Genomic DNA, 22,420 nt, shown 5'->3' with positions numbered 1-22,420 from the left:
AAACGGATGGATTCATAATTTTAGGATTATATGTACAGTTCAAAGTATTATATATTATTATTAACAACCATATACCTTTTTGCTTAATTCATGTACACGTTCCGTCCGTTCCAAAAGATGTTGCTGACGTAATACTCTAGCACGAGCTTGTTTCTCTTCAATTTCTTGAATAGAATTAGCTGATCTATAATTTTTTTTTTCCAAATAAAATCAGCATTTTAAAAAAAGGGTTACAATTTTCCCAAAATGATAGGAAAGTCCTTTCTTTTTCATTATAAAAATGAATCATTGAAAGCATAGTATGGTGTAGTGTAGTGTAGTATAGAGACGAAGTAATTAGAGTAAAGACGATACTGTTAAGTAAGCAAAGATGGATAGTGGCTAGCAGTGGAATCCAGGAAGCGCGTTTCGTCCTATTTGGGACTCGTCAGCTGGATGCACCTGCATCTCAGACTTGTTGATGTTCACTCTGGGACTCGAACCCAGTACCTTTCGCTTCAAACGCCATCGCGTTATCCACTCGGCCACTGAGTCCTGATAGCCACTTGCTTGTGCAATGGGTTGAAGTGTAAATTTACTTAGTATTGTATGTTTGATACTTCCCATTGATGTTTAGGACTGCAACTGGTCAGTCTCTAATTGGCATATGTGCATACTGTGCGTATTGCCTAGATATATCCTAAATCCATACTGTTAAGTGTATTAAATGTGTAATTCTTTCTCTGTTACCCAACCCTACTCTTTCATTCGAACTTTGAAACGATAGTAATTCTAGAAAGGTTCTAAGTGAAGTTGTATACGACAAGTAAATCAACAGCATTATCTATGAATCCTAACTCTAAACCCTTAGTATTGTAACTAAACATAAGCTAACGGCATTATAGTTTCTGAACGAACTAAACGAATAATATGAAACCCATTCACCACACAGCTTTATAGAGGATTTTTTTATTGTAGTTGAGGTCAATTTGCGATGTGAACTTTCAACCCTAGATCTCTAACCTAGAACAGGGATAATGTGGGTCTCTTAAAAGTCCATTTAGTTCTGTTCAACTGATAATGTATACTTCGTTGTTATTGATTTTCTTTTCAATATCAACATAATAGTGATCATGAAGGCAATTTATGGACGAAAGAAGTACTATATCCCTAATATATTGACCTAGTCCTTAACTATTTAGAAGATAGAAGAGACCAAAAGGTTTATTGCTCACTTCGACTGACTATCAAACAGGGAAGAATGTATGGGTAGTAATAGTAATTTTGGGTGTGACCTTGAAAATTAACCTTTCAGTATGAGAAGTCCCATGAGCGCTGCCTTGAAGGCATCAACAAAGAGGAGAGTTGGAAAAAAATGTGTATAAACTGGTTCACTTTTTTTCCTGGTAAAATGTAGAATGTGGTGTGCCTAGACGATTAGTGTTGTTGATATATACAAATATCCAATTTTGATCCTATTAACTATTTAACTTAATTCAATTTGAACGAAATGCTTTAAACATTTCCTTTTTTGTTTTGTCAGATGTTAACAATGTGAGCGACTATCATAGCCAATGGTTGGAGGCTCGTGATGACATGGCTCAGAATCGATCACAATGGTATAGGTGCATACACTTTTTGTCTTCCCTTAAACTATGAGATCGAAATTGCTTTATACCTTCATTTCTACGAACTAAATATTTTTTTCTGTATCATATCCTTATATGAAATTTTTTTGCTACCATTGAAGTATTTACTTCTATCAATTTGATGTTCATCTTGTTGTGCTAATGAGGTGTGGCAATTAGGACCGATGCATATATGTGCCTAGTCCTATGTTGTAGGTGATTGACTGATTGACCATGACGTGTAGTAGTGGGGGTAAGATGTAATTAGCCCTTGAAAGCAAACATTAACTATAAAATCTGTAATTTTTTTTCCCTCTCTATTATTGACACCTAACCTAGACTTACTGAGTGTAGACTGGTTGTAATTGTACTGTATAAAGTATTGTTTGGCTTATACTCAGATTCTCTATATTTGGTCGTGAATTGTATATCTGATATAACGTGATCTAGTCCGTGGAAAGCATATCGAGTATCTAACCTAATGGTAATATAATCTCGGTCACCGGTCTTATCATCGGATTATAGTAGTATATCGTGAGAACGAGGAAATATTTTTATATTTGTTATATCAATTTACAACCCAATAAAAATATCAATCAATATTTAAGGAGCTGATTTAAAAGCAATCTAATTTATTTTGAGTAATATGTAGTAGATGTAAACTGACTGATTAAGATCCAAGAGATAGCCATAATCAGCGGTTAGAGATGTTGTGTGAAATGGCTAAGAATCGTTACAGTGACGAGAATACATTCACTTTTTATCTTCCACCACATCTTGAGTTACAGTATTCTTTCATACATACCTTTTCATCTAGTCTCAGTCAATCAGTCAGCTACAACGTAGGACCAGGCACATTTATGCATCGGTCCAAATTGCCATACCTCATTAGCACAACAAGATCAACACCACATTCATAGAAGTAGTCAATTTAGTGGTGGTAATATACAAAAAAGGTTGTATATAAGGATATAGTATAGGAAGGAAGAAAGTTATGAAGCAATTTTAATCTCAAGGTTTAAGGGAAGATAAAAAGTGTATACACCTACACCATTGTGATCGATTCTGAGACATGTCACATAGAGTCTCCAACCATTGATTACGATAGTCACGCGGACCCCAACCAAGTAGTCTGCATCTACCAACATGGCTCAGACTAGAAGTTAGTGACTTCATGCTCTGATGCCATGTTTTGGTTTGGCCGCCCCTAACTCTCTTCCAACCAATACTAGTCATCATACAGCGTCGTGGTAATCGGTGTTCAGGCATACGTAACACGTGACCTAACCATCTCAGTCGATGAAGATTCTCATCTATTCTTCTTGAACTAGAGTCTTACTATTTAATCTTCCTCACTACAACTGTTACTATAATTATTTCGACTCGTTTGTCATGATGAAGTGATAGAGAAAAGTAAACTAACGTACACTTGCTTCAACCTCTACATTGATTATGACTGATTGATGAACTGATAGACTCAACCTTATAAATACATGAACTGAATTCATCAATTGATTATTCAAAGTTTGCCAATTTGATCACCCCTTCAAAAGACATTTATTTCAAACAAAAAGAAATAAAGAATAATTACCGTTTTTTTGAACGAGCTGAAAGTTTTTCATGCATATGTACTCCATGACCTGGTATACGTGATTTCACTTCTGTTTTAGGAATAAATAATAATCCTTGTGGACATATATTAACATCTGAAGTGACTAATGATAATAATGAACTAAAAGTACCTTGTGTAGTTGCCGCCGAATTGGATAAAGACATAGTTTCATTTGAGTCCAAATGTTTTGGAGATTTCTCCAATAGTACAGTATTTTTTGATGATAATAAATTTGACTGAATTTGATTCATTTGAAGAGGAACCTCTGAAATATCATCATTGTGTTTTATTTCCATTGGTCTTGTTGATAATGAATCCACAAAGTTATCAGAGTGTTTAAATGTACCCTCTTCAGAAGTTCGTTGTTCTATAAAATAAGTTTTTTTTAAAAAAAAACTTCTTAGACTATTTTTTTATAAAAACCTTAGTCAACTGAAGTATGGAAATATAGAGTATATTTAACAACTAGAAAGTTCATTACATTGAACCAATCATGTAAGCTAATTGATGCATTTTGAATAAGTGACGGATAAATCATAGATCTCATTCCTTAGATGGTAAGCCCCCAAATGCCCTGGTATGGCCGAGAGTGGGGAGAGTCCGCTCTCCCTCTCCAAATGCTCTCACATGGCCACGCGCATATAGCCTCTGTCAGGGAATTCCTACTCACTGCCTACTCATGACATGACTGTTGTTTACGAAAGTGAGAGGACAAAAAGCGAACGTCCCGCGCTTTAACCGGGTTGGTAGACACGGAGAGTCCACCTAGGGGAGTTGGAAAACCCTCATTCCAAACCAATGGTGCACATGGGCTGACTCCAGTATCCTGAAGGAACAAATGGCGTATGAATCAATCGTTGGTCACCGGCTACCATGGGACTACATTTCCTCACGATGCTCCACTGCCTTGTGGACTAGACCTTCAGGTCAAAGGCTCGGGGTGTGGCCCCCTAATAAAACCACCTGCTTCAGTCTGGGCACCTGGGCAGTATCACAGCCCTCACACAAATCGAATGAGATTTGCGAAGCGCATATTTATTTGGTGCTTTTTTGTACCAATATTTATGTGTTTAAATAAAATAAAAAATTAAATTAGATAGTAAACAGAGAGATATAATTAACAGTTGAATTCAAGAGTCAATCTAAGCTAGACCATCACTGAAAACCTGGAAGAACTTGACGGCCGTTCTGACCTAGTATGGAACTCCTCAACAGTGAGCATCCACGATCCCGTAGGAGGGACTTGAAACCAGGACTTTCGGTTTCATACGCTAACGTTTATCCTCTAGACCACCGCGCCGGCATTCAACGGTGTTAACGTCTGACTTCGACCGATTCATGATCTTGCACAACCCTTCATCCATTGTCTGAGGTGGATAACTGTCTCCATCCGACATGGATTGGACTCCACTGGTCGTCCAGTGCTTCCAGGTTTCCAATGGTGGGCTAGCTTAGATCGACTCGTGAATTCGACTGCTAATATACTACGATCTCCACCAATCCCCATAGAGATATTGTAGTGAACGAGAACACATGTGGGGACAATCGAATGTATTTCAATACAAAATTACAGAACGTCTTAGTAAAATCTGAGAATCATACCGTAAATACTCAATTTACAAAATATCAATCAGTTTTCTCAAACTTGACTGTTCCTTTGCAAATGTTAATCAATCGTCTCAGACTTAACCGTTCCTTCATTTCCATACCAATCGCTTTCTGTTCCCATTCTTTCTTTTTCGATCTTCTGCTACCAGACATTCTGTTCCTGACTAGCGTTATACACTACTTGTGTCAATATAATTCATTATCCTCTAAGTAACCATGGGGAGACTATAATTTATGGATGAATCAATGAAATTAAGGATAGCAAGTTTAGTATTTTGGCGCGAAATTCATCCATCCATAAAGCTGGTGTTATTTCGTGATGACAACCATTACCTGAATTCCTGCCCTTAAATTCTAAATTCAAAATCCTAATTCCTCACATCAATTCAGAACACTCATTTGACCCTGGTAAGTAGGTGAGTTGCCTCAAGATCAGTAGCGTCGCCCAAAGGTCATCCATAACTTATAGTTCTACCGCAAAACAAAACGATCATAAAGTACAAATACACAATAATCTGAAGACTTATTGGAAAGATCGAAAAACGACTGAACTAATGCAAAGACCTATTGTATCTAGATACATTAAAAGCATTTTTGAAAATTACCATAATAAATTAGTAGCCGATCATATGCAGAAAGAAAGTGTCTTTAGACCCAGTAAAAACGAAAGATGCCTTGACAGCAGATTAGTGAATGGGGCGATACCTCAGTAATTAAGACGTTCAAATTCTGACCAATAAGTAGCAGATTCAAAACCTGACCCTTCTACTTTGGTTTGGACAACTGGGTGGTATAACTAGCTTTCACAATCCGAGTGCGGTTCGGAATCATGTACACAGAGTTCTACCTGGTAAGTGGATTGAGATGAGCTTAGTGAATGTCACGTCAGGATATGAAGTGGTAGTTACTATGTTCAATTTTCAGCGTGAAAATTAACACTATGAAGCAGTTACGTCCAACTAACGAGTCCGAAAACTGAATGAGCCACACCTTTTGGAATCCACTGCTAGCCACAACTCGAAAATAATATCAGAGTATTAACCTAAATAAAAAGTCTAAAATTTCCCTATACATTAACAACAAGGAGCATGGTATGAATAAGTAATTGTTTCAAAAACGATCATTCTTCACATGAACAGGAACGAAACAGATAGGAGATTGACAAGACAGAAGACAAAGGAGTCAAAATAGTGATTATCCCAACGGTGATAATAAGTTCATCACACTACACATACCTATAAAAAAGAATACATCACCGAAACCTAAAACGATACCGCTGAATAGGGGGAATATTCACTTCCTAGGAAGTGGGTTGGGAAAGCAATGGAACTCAAAACAACTATCTGTCAGTCAATACCTGAGTTAGAGTTTTCAATACAAACATCAAGACATTTCCACTGTACGGAGCTGAGACTTGACGAACTACAATCATAATCAAAGATATACAGATATTTATAAACAGTGGTCTACACAAGATATTCCAGACATGGTCAACAACAACCTACTATGTCACAGAACAAACCAGCTTCCAGTTGAAGAGGAAATTAGGAAACGACGCTGGAGGTGGATAAGACGCACATAGTAGAAAACATCAAACTGCACTACCAGGCAAGCCCTAACTTGGAATCTTTAGGGCAAAGAGAACTAGTTAGACCAGAGAAAACAATGGGCCAGAAATTGGAGGCTAATATCGAATGAACGAATAACACGTGGAAACAGTTGGAAATAAGGCATCAGGACAAAGTAGGTTGGAGAATCCCAGTCAGCAGTCTATGCTCTACGAGAGGGTAACAGGTGTAACGTGACATGCAGAATAAAACCAGAGAGATAATAAAAAAACACCATCTTACAATGACACAATAAACGAAAAGTAAATGTGAAAAGGGCTATTTTGAATAAGTCAATGATATGTTTAGCCAAAATAACCGCCAACATTTCCCTTTGCGCCTGTTTGCCAAATCATATATATATATGAATGAACTGTAACTGATTGCTATCATTATTCATCTTTCGGTAATAAACTTTCCCATGAAGTTATGATCTTCTAGATAGCTTGTTGGTCAAGGCGTTAAGAATATGATAGAGGTTGGACTGGACAGCTTGATTTATTAATAACATAATCAGAACTACAAAAGTGAAGAATAAGTAATATGTTCAGAATTTAAAGGAAGGTAAACAATGAACAGATCTATGCAATTGATTTCCAACTACTGATTGCGAATATCTAGAGAGTTCTGACCACTAAGTTTGCCTCTTTTAAGACATTCAATAATCCTTACAAATAACAAATTGATAGATATCAATTCAAATATGTACAAATATATTAGATTACAAGTTGAATTGTCAATGTGTAATAAAAGTATTAGAGGGTTTGTGTTTGTTGTCAAATTTTATAATGGACATCATGGACTGATCTTAGTCAGGTAAGCGGTGAAAACTAGGAAGCACTGGACAGTTGTTTTGTCCTACTGTGGGATTCCTGAATGATAGTGTGCATGCATGACTCCATCAGAAGTCGAACCCAGGACCATTGGACCATGAAGTCAATATCCAATGGTTTTCATGTCTAGCTTGTTGCAACGATTGAAAGCACTGGGCTCCATTCGTGAATGCACAACACTGCTGAGTAGTCCTACACTAGGACAAGACAGCTATTATCCAATGATTCCCCATTTCTCGTGGTTTTTTAACCCAGTGATGTAAACTATAAAACATTGTATTACCTGATTGTTTTTGATCATAATATTGATTTACATTTGTTTCCAATGGATATTTGGTTTGGCAATTATTTCCAGTTTTGTCTAATAACACTGAATCAGAACTTTGTGGGTGAGTATTTTGAGCTCGGTCAAGATACTTTGATTGATTATCGATTTCATAACATTGAAAGTTAGTTGAAGAAGACGATTGGTTAAATGTATAATTATGTCTATGACAACGACAACTGCAACAGTGACAATGTTCCACGCTAGAATTATCTATAACTTTCCTATTTGATCCAATTCTATTCGAATTAACATTTAAAGGATACTCTGAAAAGCAGTGGATAGAATTCAATGGTGAATGGATCACCTTCATTCTTTGATTGTTATTGCTTTTTGTAATTTTTCTTCTGTCAGGAATTAATTTCTCACAACTATCGATATCATCTAATATAATACTGTCCATATCGAGTAAATCAACATCCGTGTCGATTTCCACCTCGTCGGTTGTCGTTGTCGTAGTAGTCGTAGCAGTACCACAAACATCAATCTCTTCAGAATTTTGACAATTTGTATGCATAGGATTCTTTAATCGAGAATTATACCAAAATTTATTGTAACCACCAGTTGAACGTATAAAGGCAGCTTTCTCTTCTTTAATTAAACGTCTACGTAAAGAAGCTTCAGCAAGTTGCGCTTTGTCTAACTGATGCGTTAATACAATTTCAGCTGTGGTGACATTTGCAATAGCCTATTTTTATGTTTTTTTAAAAAATTAAAAATTAAAATGAGAGAAATTGAAAAACAAGTCGATAAGTATGACTACTCAATCAGTTAAAGATAATACAGGAAATCCCATGAAGGTAACTCATCGCACTTATATTAGCATAGTGAGATAGGATATTAACACAGTGAGAATCAGAGAAGAGCAAATAATCAAGTCCATAACATAAGAAATGTAGTCCAAGAGAGATGTACATATATGAATCAGAAGAATGGAATGACGTTAAGCTGAAAATTTTTTGAAGAGAAGTAAGGAATTAATCTGTGACACAGCAATCGATTTTAAACTATGTCCCCAAAACATCTGAAATCATTCAATACGATTACTAAAGGGGATATAACCAGGAAGTCAACACCTACCCTCCAAGTAGTCAATAACTTTATAGACTGATGTCGTGTTAGATGATTAGTTACCTGCCTCAAATGATAAGTCCACAACTTCTGAATACAAACAGTTTAAGAAATCACCAGTTGTACTATTCACTTATTTACTTAAACAAATAAATTTTGGAAGCACTGGACAGCCGTTTCACCTATTTTGGGACTCTTCAGCAGGCGGGATCGTGGACTCACACTGCTGAGGAGTCCCACAATAGGACGAAACGGCCGTCCAGTGCTTCCAGGTTTTTCATGGTGGTCTAGCTTCAGTCGACTCATGATCTCAACTATTAAAATTATTATAATATCCACAAAAAAAACTCTTCTGACATAAATATTGATTAAGATAGGCATCAAAATAAATATGCACCACATAATAAGAAAATAAGATTATGAAGAGATAAAGGAATAAGGATAAGCATAATCAAATAGATAAGTGAATAGAAATAAGTGAGTGAAAATAGATTATAATGGGAGACAATTAGGTACGAAAGAATAGAACCAGGAAAAATTCCTTCCGTAAAAGAAGCTCCTCTTACATATATCAAGAATGTAAAACGAAACTATACCACCATCACCAGCGGTTTCTATTGTGAGGCATGTCTGATGCTGTCTCACTCCACTAGATTACATCACCACTCAGGCAATTCGGAAATCATGGTGGGCCGATACGTGCCAGTTTTATACAACGGTACCATGTCAAAAACTGACCACCTCTCCACTTTTTCCAATCGGTCCCCGAGTTAGAAAATAATCCCAAACTCAAAAATCAACGGGATGACTTTAGTAAAAAATGAGCAAGCCACTGAAGCTGGTGTTTCGAGATGTTCATATCAAACGAACTATCATCACTGCTCCGAAACGTACATTGGCGAACCTCAACATCACTACTATGTTGTTGCTTATGGGTGGTAGCAATCCCTATGAAACAACGATGATTGAACGCAAAATGGTCGACTACCCTCAACTCCAAGAGTTCATATATCATAAGCATATAGTAAAAGTGTTCTCACCGACGCGTTGTAGACCCTACCTACTACAGCCACACTAACATCATGATGACAAAAAGATGATGTAGATTAACATAAGCTTTTCTGACTTTCAATACACATAGATTGATTTTATGTTATATCACTAGTAAACTGTGGAAATAAACAACATAAGATTTTACAATAAACTGAGTGAAATCAAATTTAATCCAATTTACTTTGTGTGATGCAATATCTGTTAGACATTTTGGCTGAACGACTGGATAAACACAACGGCAACAACTTGTATTGTGACGTAGGTGAGATGTCTGTCTGCTAACTCAAGGGTGGGTATATTGCACAGAAATCTGCTGCGTATTACTCTGACTGTGAAAGACAGTCTATGAAAGCGGAAGACACTCTTAGGCCTTAGGTTCCGACTATAAGTATCGTCGAAGCATCGTCTGCTTACACCGGAACTATCGAGTAGGCAACACTATGGTTGGAGGTCATTTACCAGTTGGAGATTGTAAATTAGTTGATGACGTTATGAATCTTCATTGATTAAGGTTTTTAGGACGGGTGTTACGTATACCCAATCAACCCCAACCATGATAGGCGATGTTCCCTACTAAAAGAGTAGGTTGAGAGAATGTTAGAGATAGTCAAATTAAAATATGGCATCAGTCTGTGGAGATATTGATGACTATCAATCTGATCCATGCTGACAGATCCAGACTACCTGGCTGAGGCCTGCATGATGACCGCGACCACTAGTTGGAATGGCCCACAGATAGTAACAGCGACCCAGATGCATTCGCTTATTAACGTAAACTAGATATTGAGTCATCATATTTCTTCATAAACACCTCATTCTATCTATCAGGTGAATATATCATTAGTAAAAACCTTAAAACATTCGTCAAGACTCTTGAATACATGATCAGTCCAATAAATGCGCAAACCGAGAGACAATAAAAACGTGGAGAAACTTGGAAAAATGTCTCTTGAACTCCATCAAACATTCAGGGTTTTTTCTGGAACTATGTTGAAAAAAATTTCTCAAAAGAATTAACCGTTTCTTTTAGGACCGTGAAAACTTTAGGGTTGGTATTCAAAGCGAGGATAACGGTCTATCTTCTGTGTTAATGAAAACATTGAATATGTACTGTTTCTTGCGTGGTTTAGTCACTGATCATTGTTGCATGATTACTCAAGAACTGATGAATCGTATGTAAATACAATGCTAACAAAACACTTGAATAACCTAACTTCTCAGGGATTCCCAGGAAGTTTGGGATAACGATAAGTATTGCAGGTAGGAATACGATTGATATCCGCCAACATTTTGTGAAAAATAAAGTTTTCAAAACCCTTATTTGCATATTTTTTAAACCTAACTATACAACAATGTAAAATGCAGGAATTCAAACTTACTTTGTCTAATTTTGCCAAATCATGGGATAATGTATTATCTTCCCCCTCCTCCTCCTCTCGGTCAACGTAATCAGCATCGTCATCAACCAAATATGTGAAATTCGACATTTGTTGTCTTTTGTGATGACAATGAGGATGATGTTCTACACTTTCGTCATCAACATCAATTTCAACTTCATCATCATCTTCGTCATTTGCATCAGACGGTTCATTGTCAAGGTTACACATATTTGGTACCATCATTGAATTAGTGGATGGAATAGTACATGATTCATGATGATGATGATGTTTATTATCATTAATGGCCATATTTAATTCAAGTTTGTTCAATGAATGGTTCCGATTACCAGATTTAGAACAACCAATATCAGAATCACTATCTGCAACCTCTATGACACTACTATCCGATTTCATGCTTAATGGAGTGGAAAGATAAGATTGTTGCGCAGATGTAACAACGCCTGTTGAAGCTAATACTTGACACATAATTGGTTTTCCTGGCAGAATAGTGCGTTCATCCCATGCAAGAGAATTTGGTCTAAATGCAGAAAAAAACTGGAATGAAATGAACTGGAAGAGAAGCAGTTTACACAATACAATAGTTTAAGAAGAATTCGATAAACAACATTTCCTACTATGTGTGAAACAATGGCTTAATGTTTTAAACACTAGGTTACCAACTAATAGGTTTCCGATTAAAACCCCACTCCATAGACCTTGGTTTGGACAGTCAGTTGGATAGTGCTAAACCATGTAACTCAGAGTTAAATATGCGTTAAACCTATGCTTGGTAAATGATTTACAAATGTGCAGCAAAAACCGTTTACAATGAATTTATTTCGATAACTCAATTTTGATTGGATGAACTGGATAGGATATTTGTAACGGTGTCATGTAGGAGTGTCAAAAAAATGAGATAATACTAAAAAAATATGTTACATACAATAGTTTCTGGTGGTAACTCACAGCACGTTCAAGGGAAAAAGGTCAGAAAAGATTGAGCCTAAAATTGTCACACCTTTCCTTGTTTGCACGGGTTTCCGTATCTGATAGCATAGAATAAAATCCATAGAGTTAAATCATTACAACCTACTCACAAAGACGCCATGAGTGACCGGTATCAGCCAAATGTCCCTTGGTCTCAATGGTCACGCCACCAGATCGTCAAGATCAAAATTCAACCCAGCTTTCTCTTCAGAACTAGCGAGAACAAGGATCATTTACGGATATGAACAATCAGGAAGTGATAACCACCCTCATACCTCTATTAGCACTAAACATCACCATCTTGTTCGAACACCACCAATAGTTGAATCATACCTACTAAAAGGACGAAGATACGCTTCTCAAAAATTACTCTTCAGTCAGTACATGCAGTCACAAGAGTTCTTAATCGGAAAAGTGTTTCAACCGACTTTTTGCTAAATGAAGCCCACAAATGCCCTGGTACGGCCGAGAGTGAGGAAAGTACGCTCTCCCTCTCGAAATGCTCTCACATGGCCACATGTATACAGCCTCTCCCAGAGAAGTTCAAATCACTGTCTTTTCGTGGCATTACTGTTGTTTACAAAATTGAGAGGACGAAATGCGAATGTCCGGTGCTTTAACCGGGTTGGTGGACACGGAAAGTACACCTAGGAGAGTTGGAAAACCCTCATTCCAAACCAATGGTGCACATGGGCTGACTCCAGGATCCTGAAGGAACAAATGGCGTATGAACCAACTGTTGGTCACCTGCAACCATGGGACTGCATCTCCTGACGTTGCTCCACCGCCTTGTGGATCAGATCTTTAGATCGAAGGCTCTGGGTGTGGTCCCCTAAGAAAACCACTTGCTTCAATCTGGGCACCCGGGCAGTATCATAGACCTGACACCATCAAATGAAATGACAATTTTTTTGTGTGGCGCATATTTATCTGGTGCCCCCTTGTACCAATATTTATGTGTTCAAATAAATAAATAAACTGCTAAGTGAAAGAGTTTTAAATTTAATGCCGCAACGTTCCAACTGTAGTTTCCACTGTAACAAACACAGTTAAATCTAGTATTACACTTTCCACAAACATTTCTGTGCTTAGAAATACCATTAACAGGTAATTTGTAAAATAGAATCAGATTTTGTCTGCTTTAAAAGAAACAATGCAAGGTCAATTGAAAAATTAATGACCAATCAAACACTCACCTATTATGTGCATCAGCCTGTTCATAATCACGTAATAAGTTCATTTTTTCTATCAGTGAAAAGAAGTCTTGCTTACTGTGTTCCAATATCATGATAACCTCCTAAATGAATTGATAATTCAGTAGCTTGTGATATGAACTGAAGTGATAGCATTGATCTTATTAATTGATAATACAAACATTATAAGGATGGTAGGATGCAAAACATGGTGTTCCACACGAAATGGAATGATATCATAAAATAATGGAGGGATCATATAATCAGTAAATACATGAATGACGATAAAACTAGAATAAGACACGCCTAAATTGAAAATACGAATGAGATAGATTTCATTTAGCCAGACAGGTTCGTCATACGTTGATGAAAAGTGTAGTAGAGAACTACAGTGCAATCACTAGCAACTTCTAGGAAGGGCGATACCTGATAACGTTTCTCTGGAACGGCATAAAATGAGTTGTAAACGACCGACGCGTGGTAGTTCTATATATCTATCTCTCATAACACAGCTGTAAGACTACTTTGTCATTTTTTCCAATCAGCTCCAGTTCTGGTAAATAGTATTCAGTGTGGATGCTTAGTGATTCTTCTGGTAACAGAAGGTTCATTAATTATATGATAATGGGCATATCGTGTTGCTTGCAAGACTGGTGAGGCCAAGTGGACTAGCATGAGCCATCTGAGTACCCATGTTGTGTGCCCCCAAATGCCCTGTAACAGCCGAGGGTGGGAAAGGTCCGCTTTCCCTCTTAAAATACTCTCACATTGCCACGCGTATACAGCCACAACCAGGGAAGTCTTAATCACTGCCTTCTCGTGGCATTACTGTTGTTTACAAAATTGAGAGGACGAAATGCGAATGTCCGGTTGGGGCTTTAGCCGAGTTGGTGGATATAAAGGATCCATCTAGGGGAGTTGGAAAACCCTGATTCCAAACCAGTGGTGCACATGGACTCCAGTATCCTGAAGGAACAAATGGCGTATGAATAATTCGTTGGCCACCGGCTACCATAGGACCGCATCTCCTGACGTTGCTCTACTGCATTGTGGATCAGATCTTTAGATCGAAGGCTCTGGGTGTGGTCCCCTAAGAAAACCACTTGCTTCAATCTGGGCACCCGGGCAGTATCATAGACCTGACACCATTAAATGAAATGACAATTTTTTTGTGTGGCGCATATTTATCTGGTGCCCCCTTGTACCAATATTTATGTGTTCAAATAAATAATAAGTGTGGATACCACTAGGACGATATTTGTAGAGCAGGTTTGAGCTACTGGACCTAACGTTTCAAGGTTGGGACACTAAATGAGTTATCACCGCTGGGTCTCAACACACATTGACGGAGTTTGAGATTATTAGCGGGGTGTCAACACATGATAAAAGCAATTTTTTGAAGCAACCATAGTCGAATACATTAATTCGCCAGACATCCAGCTAGAAAGGACTAGGTTACAAGAGTAGTACTTCAAAGAAGTACCATCACCGAAACCCAATTCTTTTTATAACCGAACTAGCCTAACAACGACATCACAAATGGTCCAAATCAGTATAAACCACTATGGTTTCCGCGATATGTAGGTTGGTCCGATCTGCCAAGGCACTACCACGACTTATACAGCTGCCGAGATGCATAACCGTTTTAGTTACTTTACAATGGCCGCCCATAAAATGAAGGTATAGACTTCTGCTAGTTTTGAAGAAATTTTTGCCTTGATTACATTACTACTTAAAGTAACAGTAAATTCGTACGAAATATTATTGAGAATACCGAAATCATGTAGTTTAGAAGCTCACCTTACATTCTACTTCATTCTCGTCTGTTTCACATGCTGAATATATTTCATCGATAGTTCGTCTTAAGGTATCCAACATTTGACCCCAATAACGTGCTTTATACTCGCTTTCAGTTAGAGGTCTTCCACGATTAATACGCCTATATGGAACTGTTGATACTGAATCAAAATGACGATGTAGTTGTGAGCAAACAGTTCTTGAATTTGTCGATATCAGACTACCGGAACGTGTATTAGAAGCAGTTCGTTCTTTGCGAGAGTTGTTTGTGCTCAAACTATTACTTTCGTGAGAATTATCACAACTCTTAACTTCAGAATATAGAGAGTTCTTGATAGCGCTGTCACCATTTGCAATTTTGATTTTGTTTTTTCCGGAGCTCGTTATATCTTGCTCAAGTCCCGAGGAAGGCAAAGTGAAGTCGCATTTTGCAACATAACGTCTAGCTGTAAAGTGAAGTATATGACAAGTTTAAGAATTCTATCATACATAAACTCGATGAATTTGCTAGTGTGAATACAGCGACCAGCAATTTCTATTTATCATTTATCAACAGAACAAAAATTATGAGGGACGAATAGAACTTTGAGTGACATCTCAATACCTATTAAGCAACTCTGGTATTTTGATTCATTTATTTAAGCTTAGTATTCTAATCAAATATACATAACAAAATTACTGAAGGAATAACTGACATTGCCTATAAAGTTACTTTTGATGTTGATATTGTGACAAATATTTTACTCTACAACTTGTTATTCCCTCTTTAATGTTGGTGATATTGACCCCAAATTTATTCTTCCCGATTATGTTCCAGATGGTCTAACATTCATACTACAATGGAACTGTACAGATTGTCATAAAATTAGCCTAAACAACACCATTCAGTGATCAAGCCCTTCACTCCGAGCTACATATTTTCGTCTTCAAGTGGCAATCCACAGTACTCTGAGTGATCGAAATGAAGTAAGTGATGGGGGTTCAAACTCATAAATTGAAGGCTAAAACTTGGTTAATTCGTCCACTAAACCATTGCTTTCACTACAGTTAACACTATTTTGATTTGAATATCTCTACGTCAAAAATTGGTATATCTACTAGGTTATTTATAAACAGTTACGAAAGAAAACTAGTATCTCTGTAAACAGAAGCTAAAATAGCACTTTGAACATCGTAAAAAGCGTCTGCATACAACTTACGAGAACTGGGATTATCGATGGGCACACTATACTTGATTATATTTCGAGCTTGCACACCTTCATCTTCAATTTTATTCTTAATCCATGAGGAGACATTCCAACACTAGAAATACACATTTACATAAGTCTACAATTATTAACACACTAACCTTCGTTTTCTGACTAACACTACCGAGACATCGCCCTTCTGACATTGACTATATGTAGTCGAAAGCTTTTCCCGAAGACGTTACGTGGAGGCTGCAAGATTAGAAACCAGTCAGTTTTAGAGTTACAGGGTTCTCATCTAAAATATATTTAACAAAAAGAAAACAAACGATCATTAAGGTCAACGGCATAAGTAACTTGTGGAAATACAAAACATACAGCCATGACGACCAAATATATAGTTTTTGTTAGGTTCAAGGGGAATGCAATGCCAATTTACGAGGCATTTATCCAGGTACCAGGGTGTCTGGAACATTACGCAAAGCAATTTTTCATTTAAGGTTAGAACAGTTTTTTAAGGAACTAGTTTCATTTTAGGTTGTAGGGCCATTTTTCTGTGCTATAGAGCCTAACGACTAAAACTGAGACATCAAAGCTCCACTCCATGTCAATCAGACGTCGGTTACAAAGTGTGAGACATACTATCAACTACTCATTAAAACTAAGCAAGGAAAATAGAAGGCCGACTGATTCATGACAAGATTTTAGTTTTTAATTGACAACCAGAGATCTTGAATGACAGCTTAAGAAAACGAACTCTATATACCAACCTACCAACTTCAGGGAAATACTCTAAATGTACCTACTAAGCTTTACAACATGTTCTGAAAAAAATACTCGGAAAACATGCAATCAGTAGCGATTTCTCTTTTTATGCAGCGTTTGACTTATCCAAGTATTTTATTGGTAAATGACACTAAAAGTTTAGAACTAAGTAAATTTAGTGAAATCCCAATGTACCGATTTTAGGTGAATTTGGATAAATTTTTGGGAACAAACAAGTCCTGAGAAAGCTTCTGACAAATTTATCACTGAAGAAAGACTGTAAGACAAAATATACTTGGAGAGGCTGAAATTAATTTTTCCCCTAAATAGGGAGATAGGGTTAACTCCAGAATTCTGGAGTTTAAATTGATCAATCAATTTAAATTGATTTGATGTAGGAATTGACAAAGCGAATTGTTATAAACCACTCTACAATCAACCTGGATGTCAGCGTACATTAATTAACTTCATTGGTCTGTTGATTATGTAGTCTTATTGTGAACAGCAACCAACCAAACATACAGACCGACGGAGACCTAATGTCAGCCGTAGCCAACACAAACAAATCTCACTTCAAGGGCTCGACTACAAAGTCACACCTGAAACTCGATACAATATTCAATATCTTCATGACTAGCTAGTATCAGCCTACTAATTTCTTTACGACCGCTCCTTGACGTTACTCTATAGTATTGGGTCTTTGGCATCAATTAATAAGAGTAGTCAATAGACACAGTTCACCTACTGGGTTCCAAATCCAATATACAATATCTTAGTCACGAACGTGTATGAACTTGTTGATTCATTTGAACTCTATTCGTGCTGTTTCGGTGTGGTTCTAAGTATTTTTTCATGTCTACTGGGTGGTAGTCTAGCTACTGGACTTCATTAATTCCTGTCAGAGTTCTAGTTATTTACGAATTTGAATATGTTGTAGTTGAGTGACAAACCATATGATGCAAGGATCAAGCACAAAAGCAAATTGGAACTGACTATCCTGCTTATTAACTGTCGAAAACAGGCAAAAAGCGTGGACGGAACGCGGATTACAAACTCCATAGACCCTGTGTAATTTGGCTCCCTGTTCACTCACATAATTCCCATTCTGGCAGACAAGAATAGGATGCTGATGCGTTTCAAATCGAACGCACTGACTTTTATGTGAGAACGCTGCGAATTTTCCAATAAACGTGGATTGGTTGCGTCAAACAATGTGACGCTAATATGACACATCTTACAGTAATATCTGAAACTTGGTCATCTCAAGTTACGGACCAGGAGCTGGTAATACCCGGCATTTGTTTATTTTGCAACGACAGAAAAAGTGGGAACGGATGTTGAGCGGCCCTGTATCAACGCTCTTAGTTGATAGAGAATCGATTGTTCACCCAAAAGTTCACCAATCTTAATGAATTTGTATGGTGCTAAGTGAGATTGTTTAACACAAAGATGTCACAGACATTCGTAGTTTTACAGAACCTTTACACGTAATGCCTTCATGATCGAATTATATCAACTCAGTCAAATAAGAAGTCTGAAACGAAGGTTTTCGAAGATATAAATGGAAAGCTGTCGATAGGTGGAGAAGCGTTTGGTCTAATCTGGCTAACAGTCGCAATGGGTGCGTAGTGCGGCGTAGTCCTTCGTGATCTGGTGCGGATGTCTGACCGAGTGCCTTTAGACAGATTTGTCTAGTAAAATTAATGAGATCAGAATCAGCATTAAAGACTTACAGAACTATTGATTTTGGGGACTTATTTACCATTACTGCCTCAAGATATATAGTTCGAGGCATCTGCAGAAACACTACAGCTGACGCCGAGTACGATAATGACATGCTGGAGGGATTATCCTGCTCTGCTCATCTTAGATAGACTTATATCCTAATCTTATGGACTTCAGTCTTCCTAGTGTCGAAGGGTGGCGGACTGATTGAATATCTGGGCCATCTGCTTCTGTCATCTAAATACTTCAACAAGTTATCTGTTTTTTTTATTTTAACACCTCATTATGTATACTAACCGCATAAACTATAAAGGAGCATTTATGAAAGGCATACGACCTTTCTCTGTACAAGTTACAAAAATGTACAATAAGTGACATTGTGGTGGTCGGTAATATTATTATTATTATTAATAGCTTTATTCAATATTATAATCTGGTACATATGCATTGAAGAGTATGAACATTGTTCGTATGTCGATTCCTGAGCTGCTAAATCCTAACTGACGAACACTAATTAACAAGGTAGACTATTTTCAATTCCTACTAAGTCAAAACATGCATAGTAATTGTGATGTCATCACGTAGCGATTTCGTTCGTGGGACTGATCGCGAAACGTGCAACTGTAGGACGAACGCGTTGGCAGAACAGGAAGCGATCGTTGATCCTTGAGTTTCCATCAAAGGTCTTTGACGTAGAACGGTACTAGGAGAAACGCACTGTATTGATTGCTTGGGTTAGCATGCTACACCAGAATGGTTTGTATCCAGAATCTGAAGATTGCGTTCGTAGAGGTCCGGACCAGAAACGCTGCAGACGTAGGACGAAACCAGACTGAGCCAAGAAACCAGGTACGATCAGAATGACAAAGTTTGGGACCAACTGTATACCATACGTATTTGGAACCAGAGAGATCAACTGAGTGCGTTGACTAGAGCGTGGGTGATCAGGCCAGCTTTCGCCAAGGTTGAATGAAGTCGACGATACCAATTGGGCGAGTGTCGAAGGCGTAGGCGCGAGGTAAACAAAAAAATGAAAAAGAAGAAAAAAGTGTAGCATGCGTGTAGTATAGGGGTAGGGTCCTATATTGTATCCGCTGCTGGTTATGAGGTTAGTCACGAAAGCGTACGGGTAAGTGTACTTGGCGACCAGAACGTGAGACGGAAGTCTCATTCGAGCCTCGTGAGCCTGCAATCTCATCCGCAGTCAAGGGCGGTGTTGTCTGCTGGTCCGGACATGAGACGGAAATCTCATCCGTAGACGGGGCAGATGACAAGTGCTGTTGACTGAGATGTGAGAATGAGGTCTCTGATGTATCTAGCGTGGGATCCGAAGTGGATGTAGAGGTCCCGCTAGAAGATTTGGTGGGTCTAGCATTGAGTCTCGGCTTATCAGGTAGAGCACTGTCATCGACGTGTGCGGGCTTAAGACGACCAATGCTGATCATTTCGAAGCGGCCATGTCGATCAACCTTGAAGGTCTTTTCGTGACGGGAAATCACGTGAAAAGGGCCTTCGTAAGATTGTTGGCTCAGATTGACCATAAGCTGTCGTGTACCATAGTTAGGAATGACTAGGTCATCCGCAGCGAGTAGTCGAAGCATCGTAGCTTGAGACTTACTGTTACTGATAGGTACGACAGAAACTTGGGCACCTGTATCCACAAGGTACCTAGCGTTAGTGCGATAATCGTGCACGTAAAATAAGCGGTCAACCTGAGATGTAGGGCCGGTTAGTAGGGCCGTATTTACTCACCGGCTCGGGAAGTTCCCGCCTTGTATGAGCAGGGAGCTCGACAAGAACGGGCACTGGCCCCCGAAGGCACAGTGGAAACAGTACCAACCGGAAATCGCTTCCGAAGCCGCCTCCTGACGTAGCTTGGAAGACGCCCTCTTAGGTCGAGTCGTTACGGCCTTCCGAGATCATGACCTGGGTCGGAGGACGTAGGGGTCTGGCATGTTTGATCGGTCTCGAAAACTGAGACGAGTGTAGATATATTTGTCCCTATCCCCATGAGCCGTAGGTCGCCTAGCGTCGAGATCAATGTTTGAAAGTGAAGTAGAGGCAACTGTATAATTGTCTCGGGCGCTAATTCGCACTAGGATTTTGCCTGCTATGAGGGCCACCTGGTTGAGTGGGGTGTCCTCGAGCAGAGCCGTAAGGGTTGGTTGAATACTTGCTGGTAGAGCTTCAAGACACAGTTCTTTGACTATCTGAGAGTCGGCTGTCGTGTTTCCGGCAAGAGATTGCAGGCGCGGGAGGTGGTGGCTCAGTTTAGCATCAACCATAGGGTGACGTGATAATAAAGTCCTCAGTCGTCCTTCTCTTGACGAGAGGAAATGTCGAAGGATTGCTTCCTCGAGACGATCGTAAACGTTTGGAACGTTTGAATTGAGGACTATCTCACGAACAGCAGTTAAATGATTCCCAGGCAAACATTCTAGAGCATAACCGTATTTTTGGCATTGGTTGGTTATGTGGCGGATCTCGAATTGAAACTTCAGCTTTGATCGACTTACATCTCCACAACGTTAGTCATCTGACGTCATGCTCCCTATATCAACAAGTTTGAAGAATAATTGTGTTCCTAGTTTCACTGGAAATGATGTCCGAAAATATCTGCAGTCTTTTAATTCGCCACAACGTTTTGGGCCTGATGGTATCACAAACCTTTTCCTAAAAAGTGTTATGTTATCTATTCACGAGTACATTTAACAGATCCTTCAAAACTAATCTCATAACAGAAATAAGGAGAATGATAAAGATAATCCCTATACTTAAGAAAGCATCCTACGATTAGAAATTTAGACCCATAGCAATAACTTTACCTTTCCTCAAAACAATGGAAAAATTATTGATACTCCCACCTCCACCTGCAATAAAAGAGCACATTGATTCGTATCAGTTTACTTACAAATGCAAAAGAAGCACCCTAGATGCCGTTGCTGTTCTATGTAACAATATAGTGTCTAGCTTGGAAAAGGGTAAGAAGTATGTTCGATACGCTCATCCGGGTTATACTTCTTTTGATCCTATCTCAAGGCGACTTTTACTTAACAAGTTAGTCAGCGTCAACACTGATAGCTGGATAACCGATTGTCTGTGTTCTTACCATTCTGGAAGAGAACAGTACACTGTCTCATGAAGGTGGGTAACAAGGAACTGTCCTTCCGCTTCTTCTATTCCCTTTTTTTCTTCGTGATTTGTCGTCTTCCACAGAAAACACGTTTGTCAAATATGCAAACGATCTCGATATATGTATGCCGATTTCCACCTCGTTACGTCCTAGAAAGAACGGGAACAAAAAGAATAGAAACATAAAAAATGGGTTAGTTGCTCGTAATATAAGATATAACATTTATAGATTTCGGTTGCAATGGATAGAGTCCTATGCATTTACTGTCTCAAAAGGTTATATGAATCGCCGTCTGCCTAGACACTATAGAAGCAAAGACCACCAAATATGTTGAGATCTTAATGTAATTTGGACGATTAGGAGGACATAACCTTCTTCAACTGAAGCCTGACTACGCTCCGTAGTATATATCATCTTTTCATTGGGCATTGAAATAGACAAAAAATGTCTGTAATAACTTGGACCCTTATCATAAACTCCCCTGCTTATTATGAAGTCCTCTGATCGGTTTCATTCATCTGACCTTTTACGAGTTCAG

General features: G+C 38.3%; 1 protein-coding gene across 1 annotated transcript in view; it reads right to left on the bottom strand.

Moving 5' to 3' along the window:
- Smp_198330 (hypothetical protein) overlaps positions 1-16,465 on the bottom strand; it is a gene marked incomplete at both ends in the record, with an annotated part of 57,359 nt that extends 40,894 nt beyond the window's left edge. The window contains 9 exon segments of the mRNA XM_018798773.1: positions 76-184; positions 3,199-3,313; positions 3,350-3,586; positions 7,551-8,235; positions 11,096-11,633; positions 13,279-13,379; positions 15,076-15,518; positions 16,272-16,374; positions 16,421-16,465. Of these exon segments, the coding sequence (XP_018653682.1) occupies positions 76-184; positions 3,199-3,313; positions 3,350-3,586; positions 7,551-8,235; positions 11,096-11,633; positions 13,279-13,379; positions 15,076-15,518; positions 16,272-16,374; positions 16,421-16,465 (2,376 nt within the window).
- Positions 16,466-22,420: the final 5,955 nt, after the last annotated feature.

Source organism: Schistosoma mansoni, chromosome 7 (genome assembly GCF_000237925.1).
Source record: "Schistosoma mansoni strain Puerto Rico chromosome 7, complete genome".
Taxonomy (NCBI): Eukaryota; Metazoa; Platyhelminthes; class Trematoda; order Strigeidida; family Schistosomatidae; genus Schistosoma; species Schistosoma mansoni.
The sequence above is the reverse complement of the archived record's forward strand: the minus strand, read 5'-3'. Positions and strand labels throughout refer to the sequence as shown.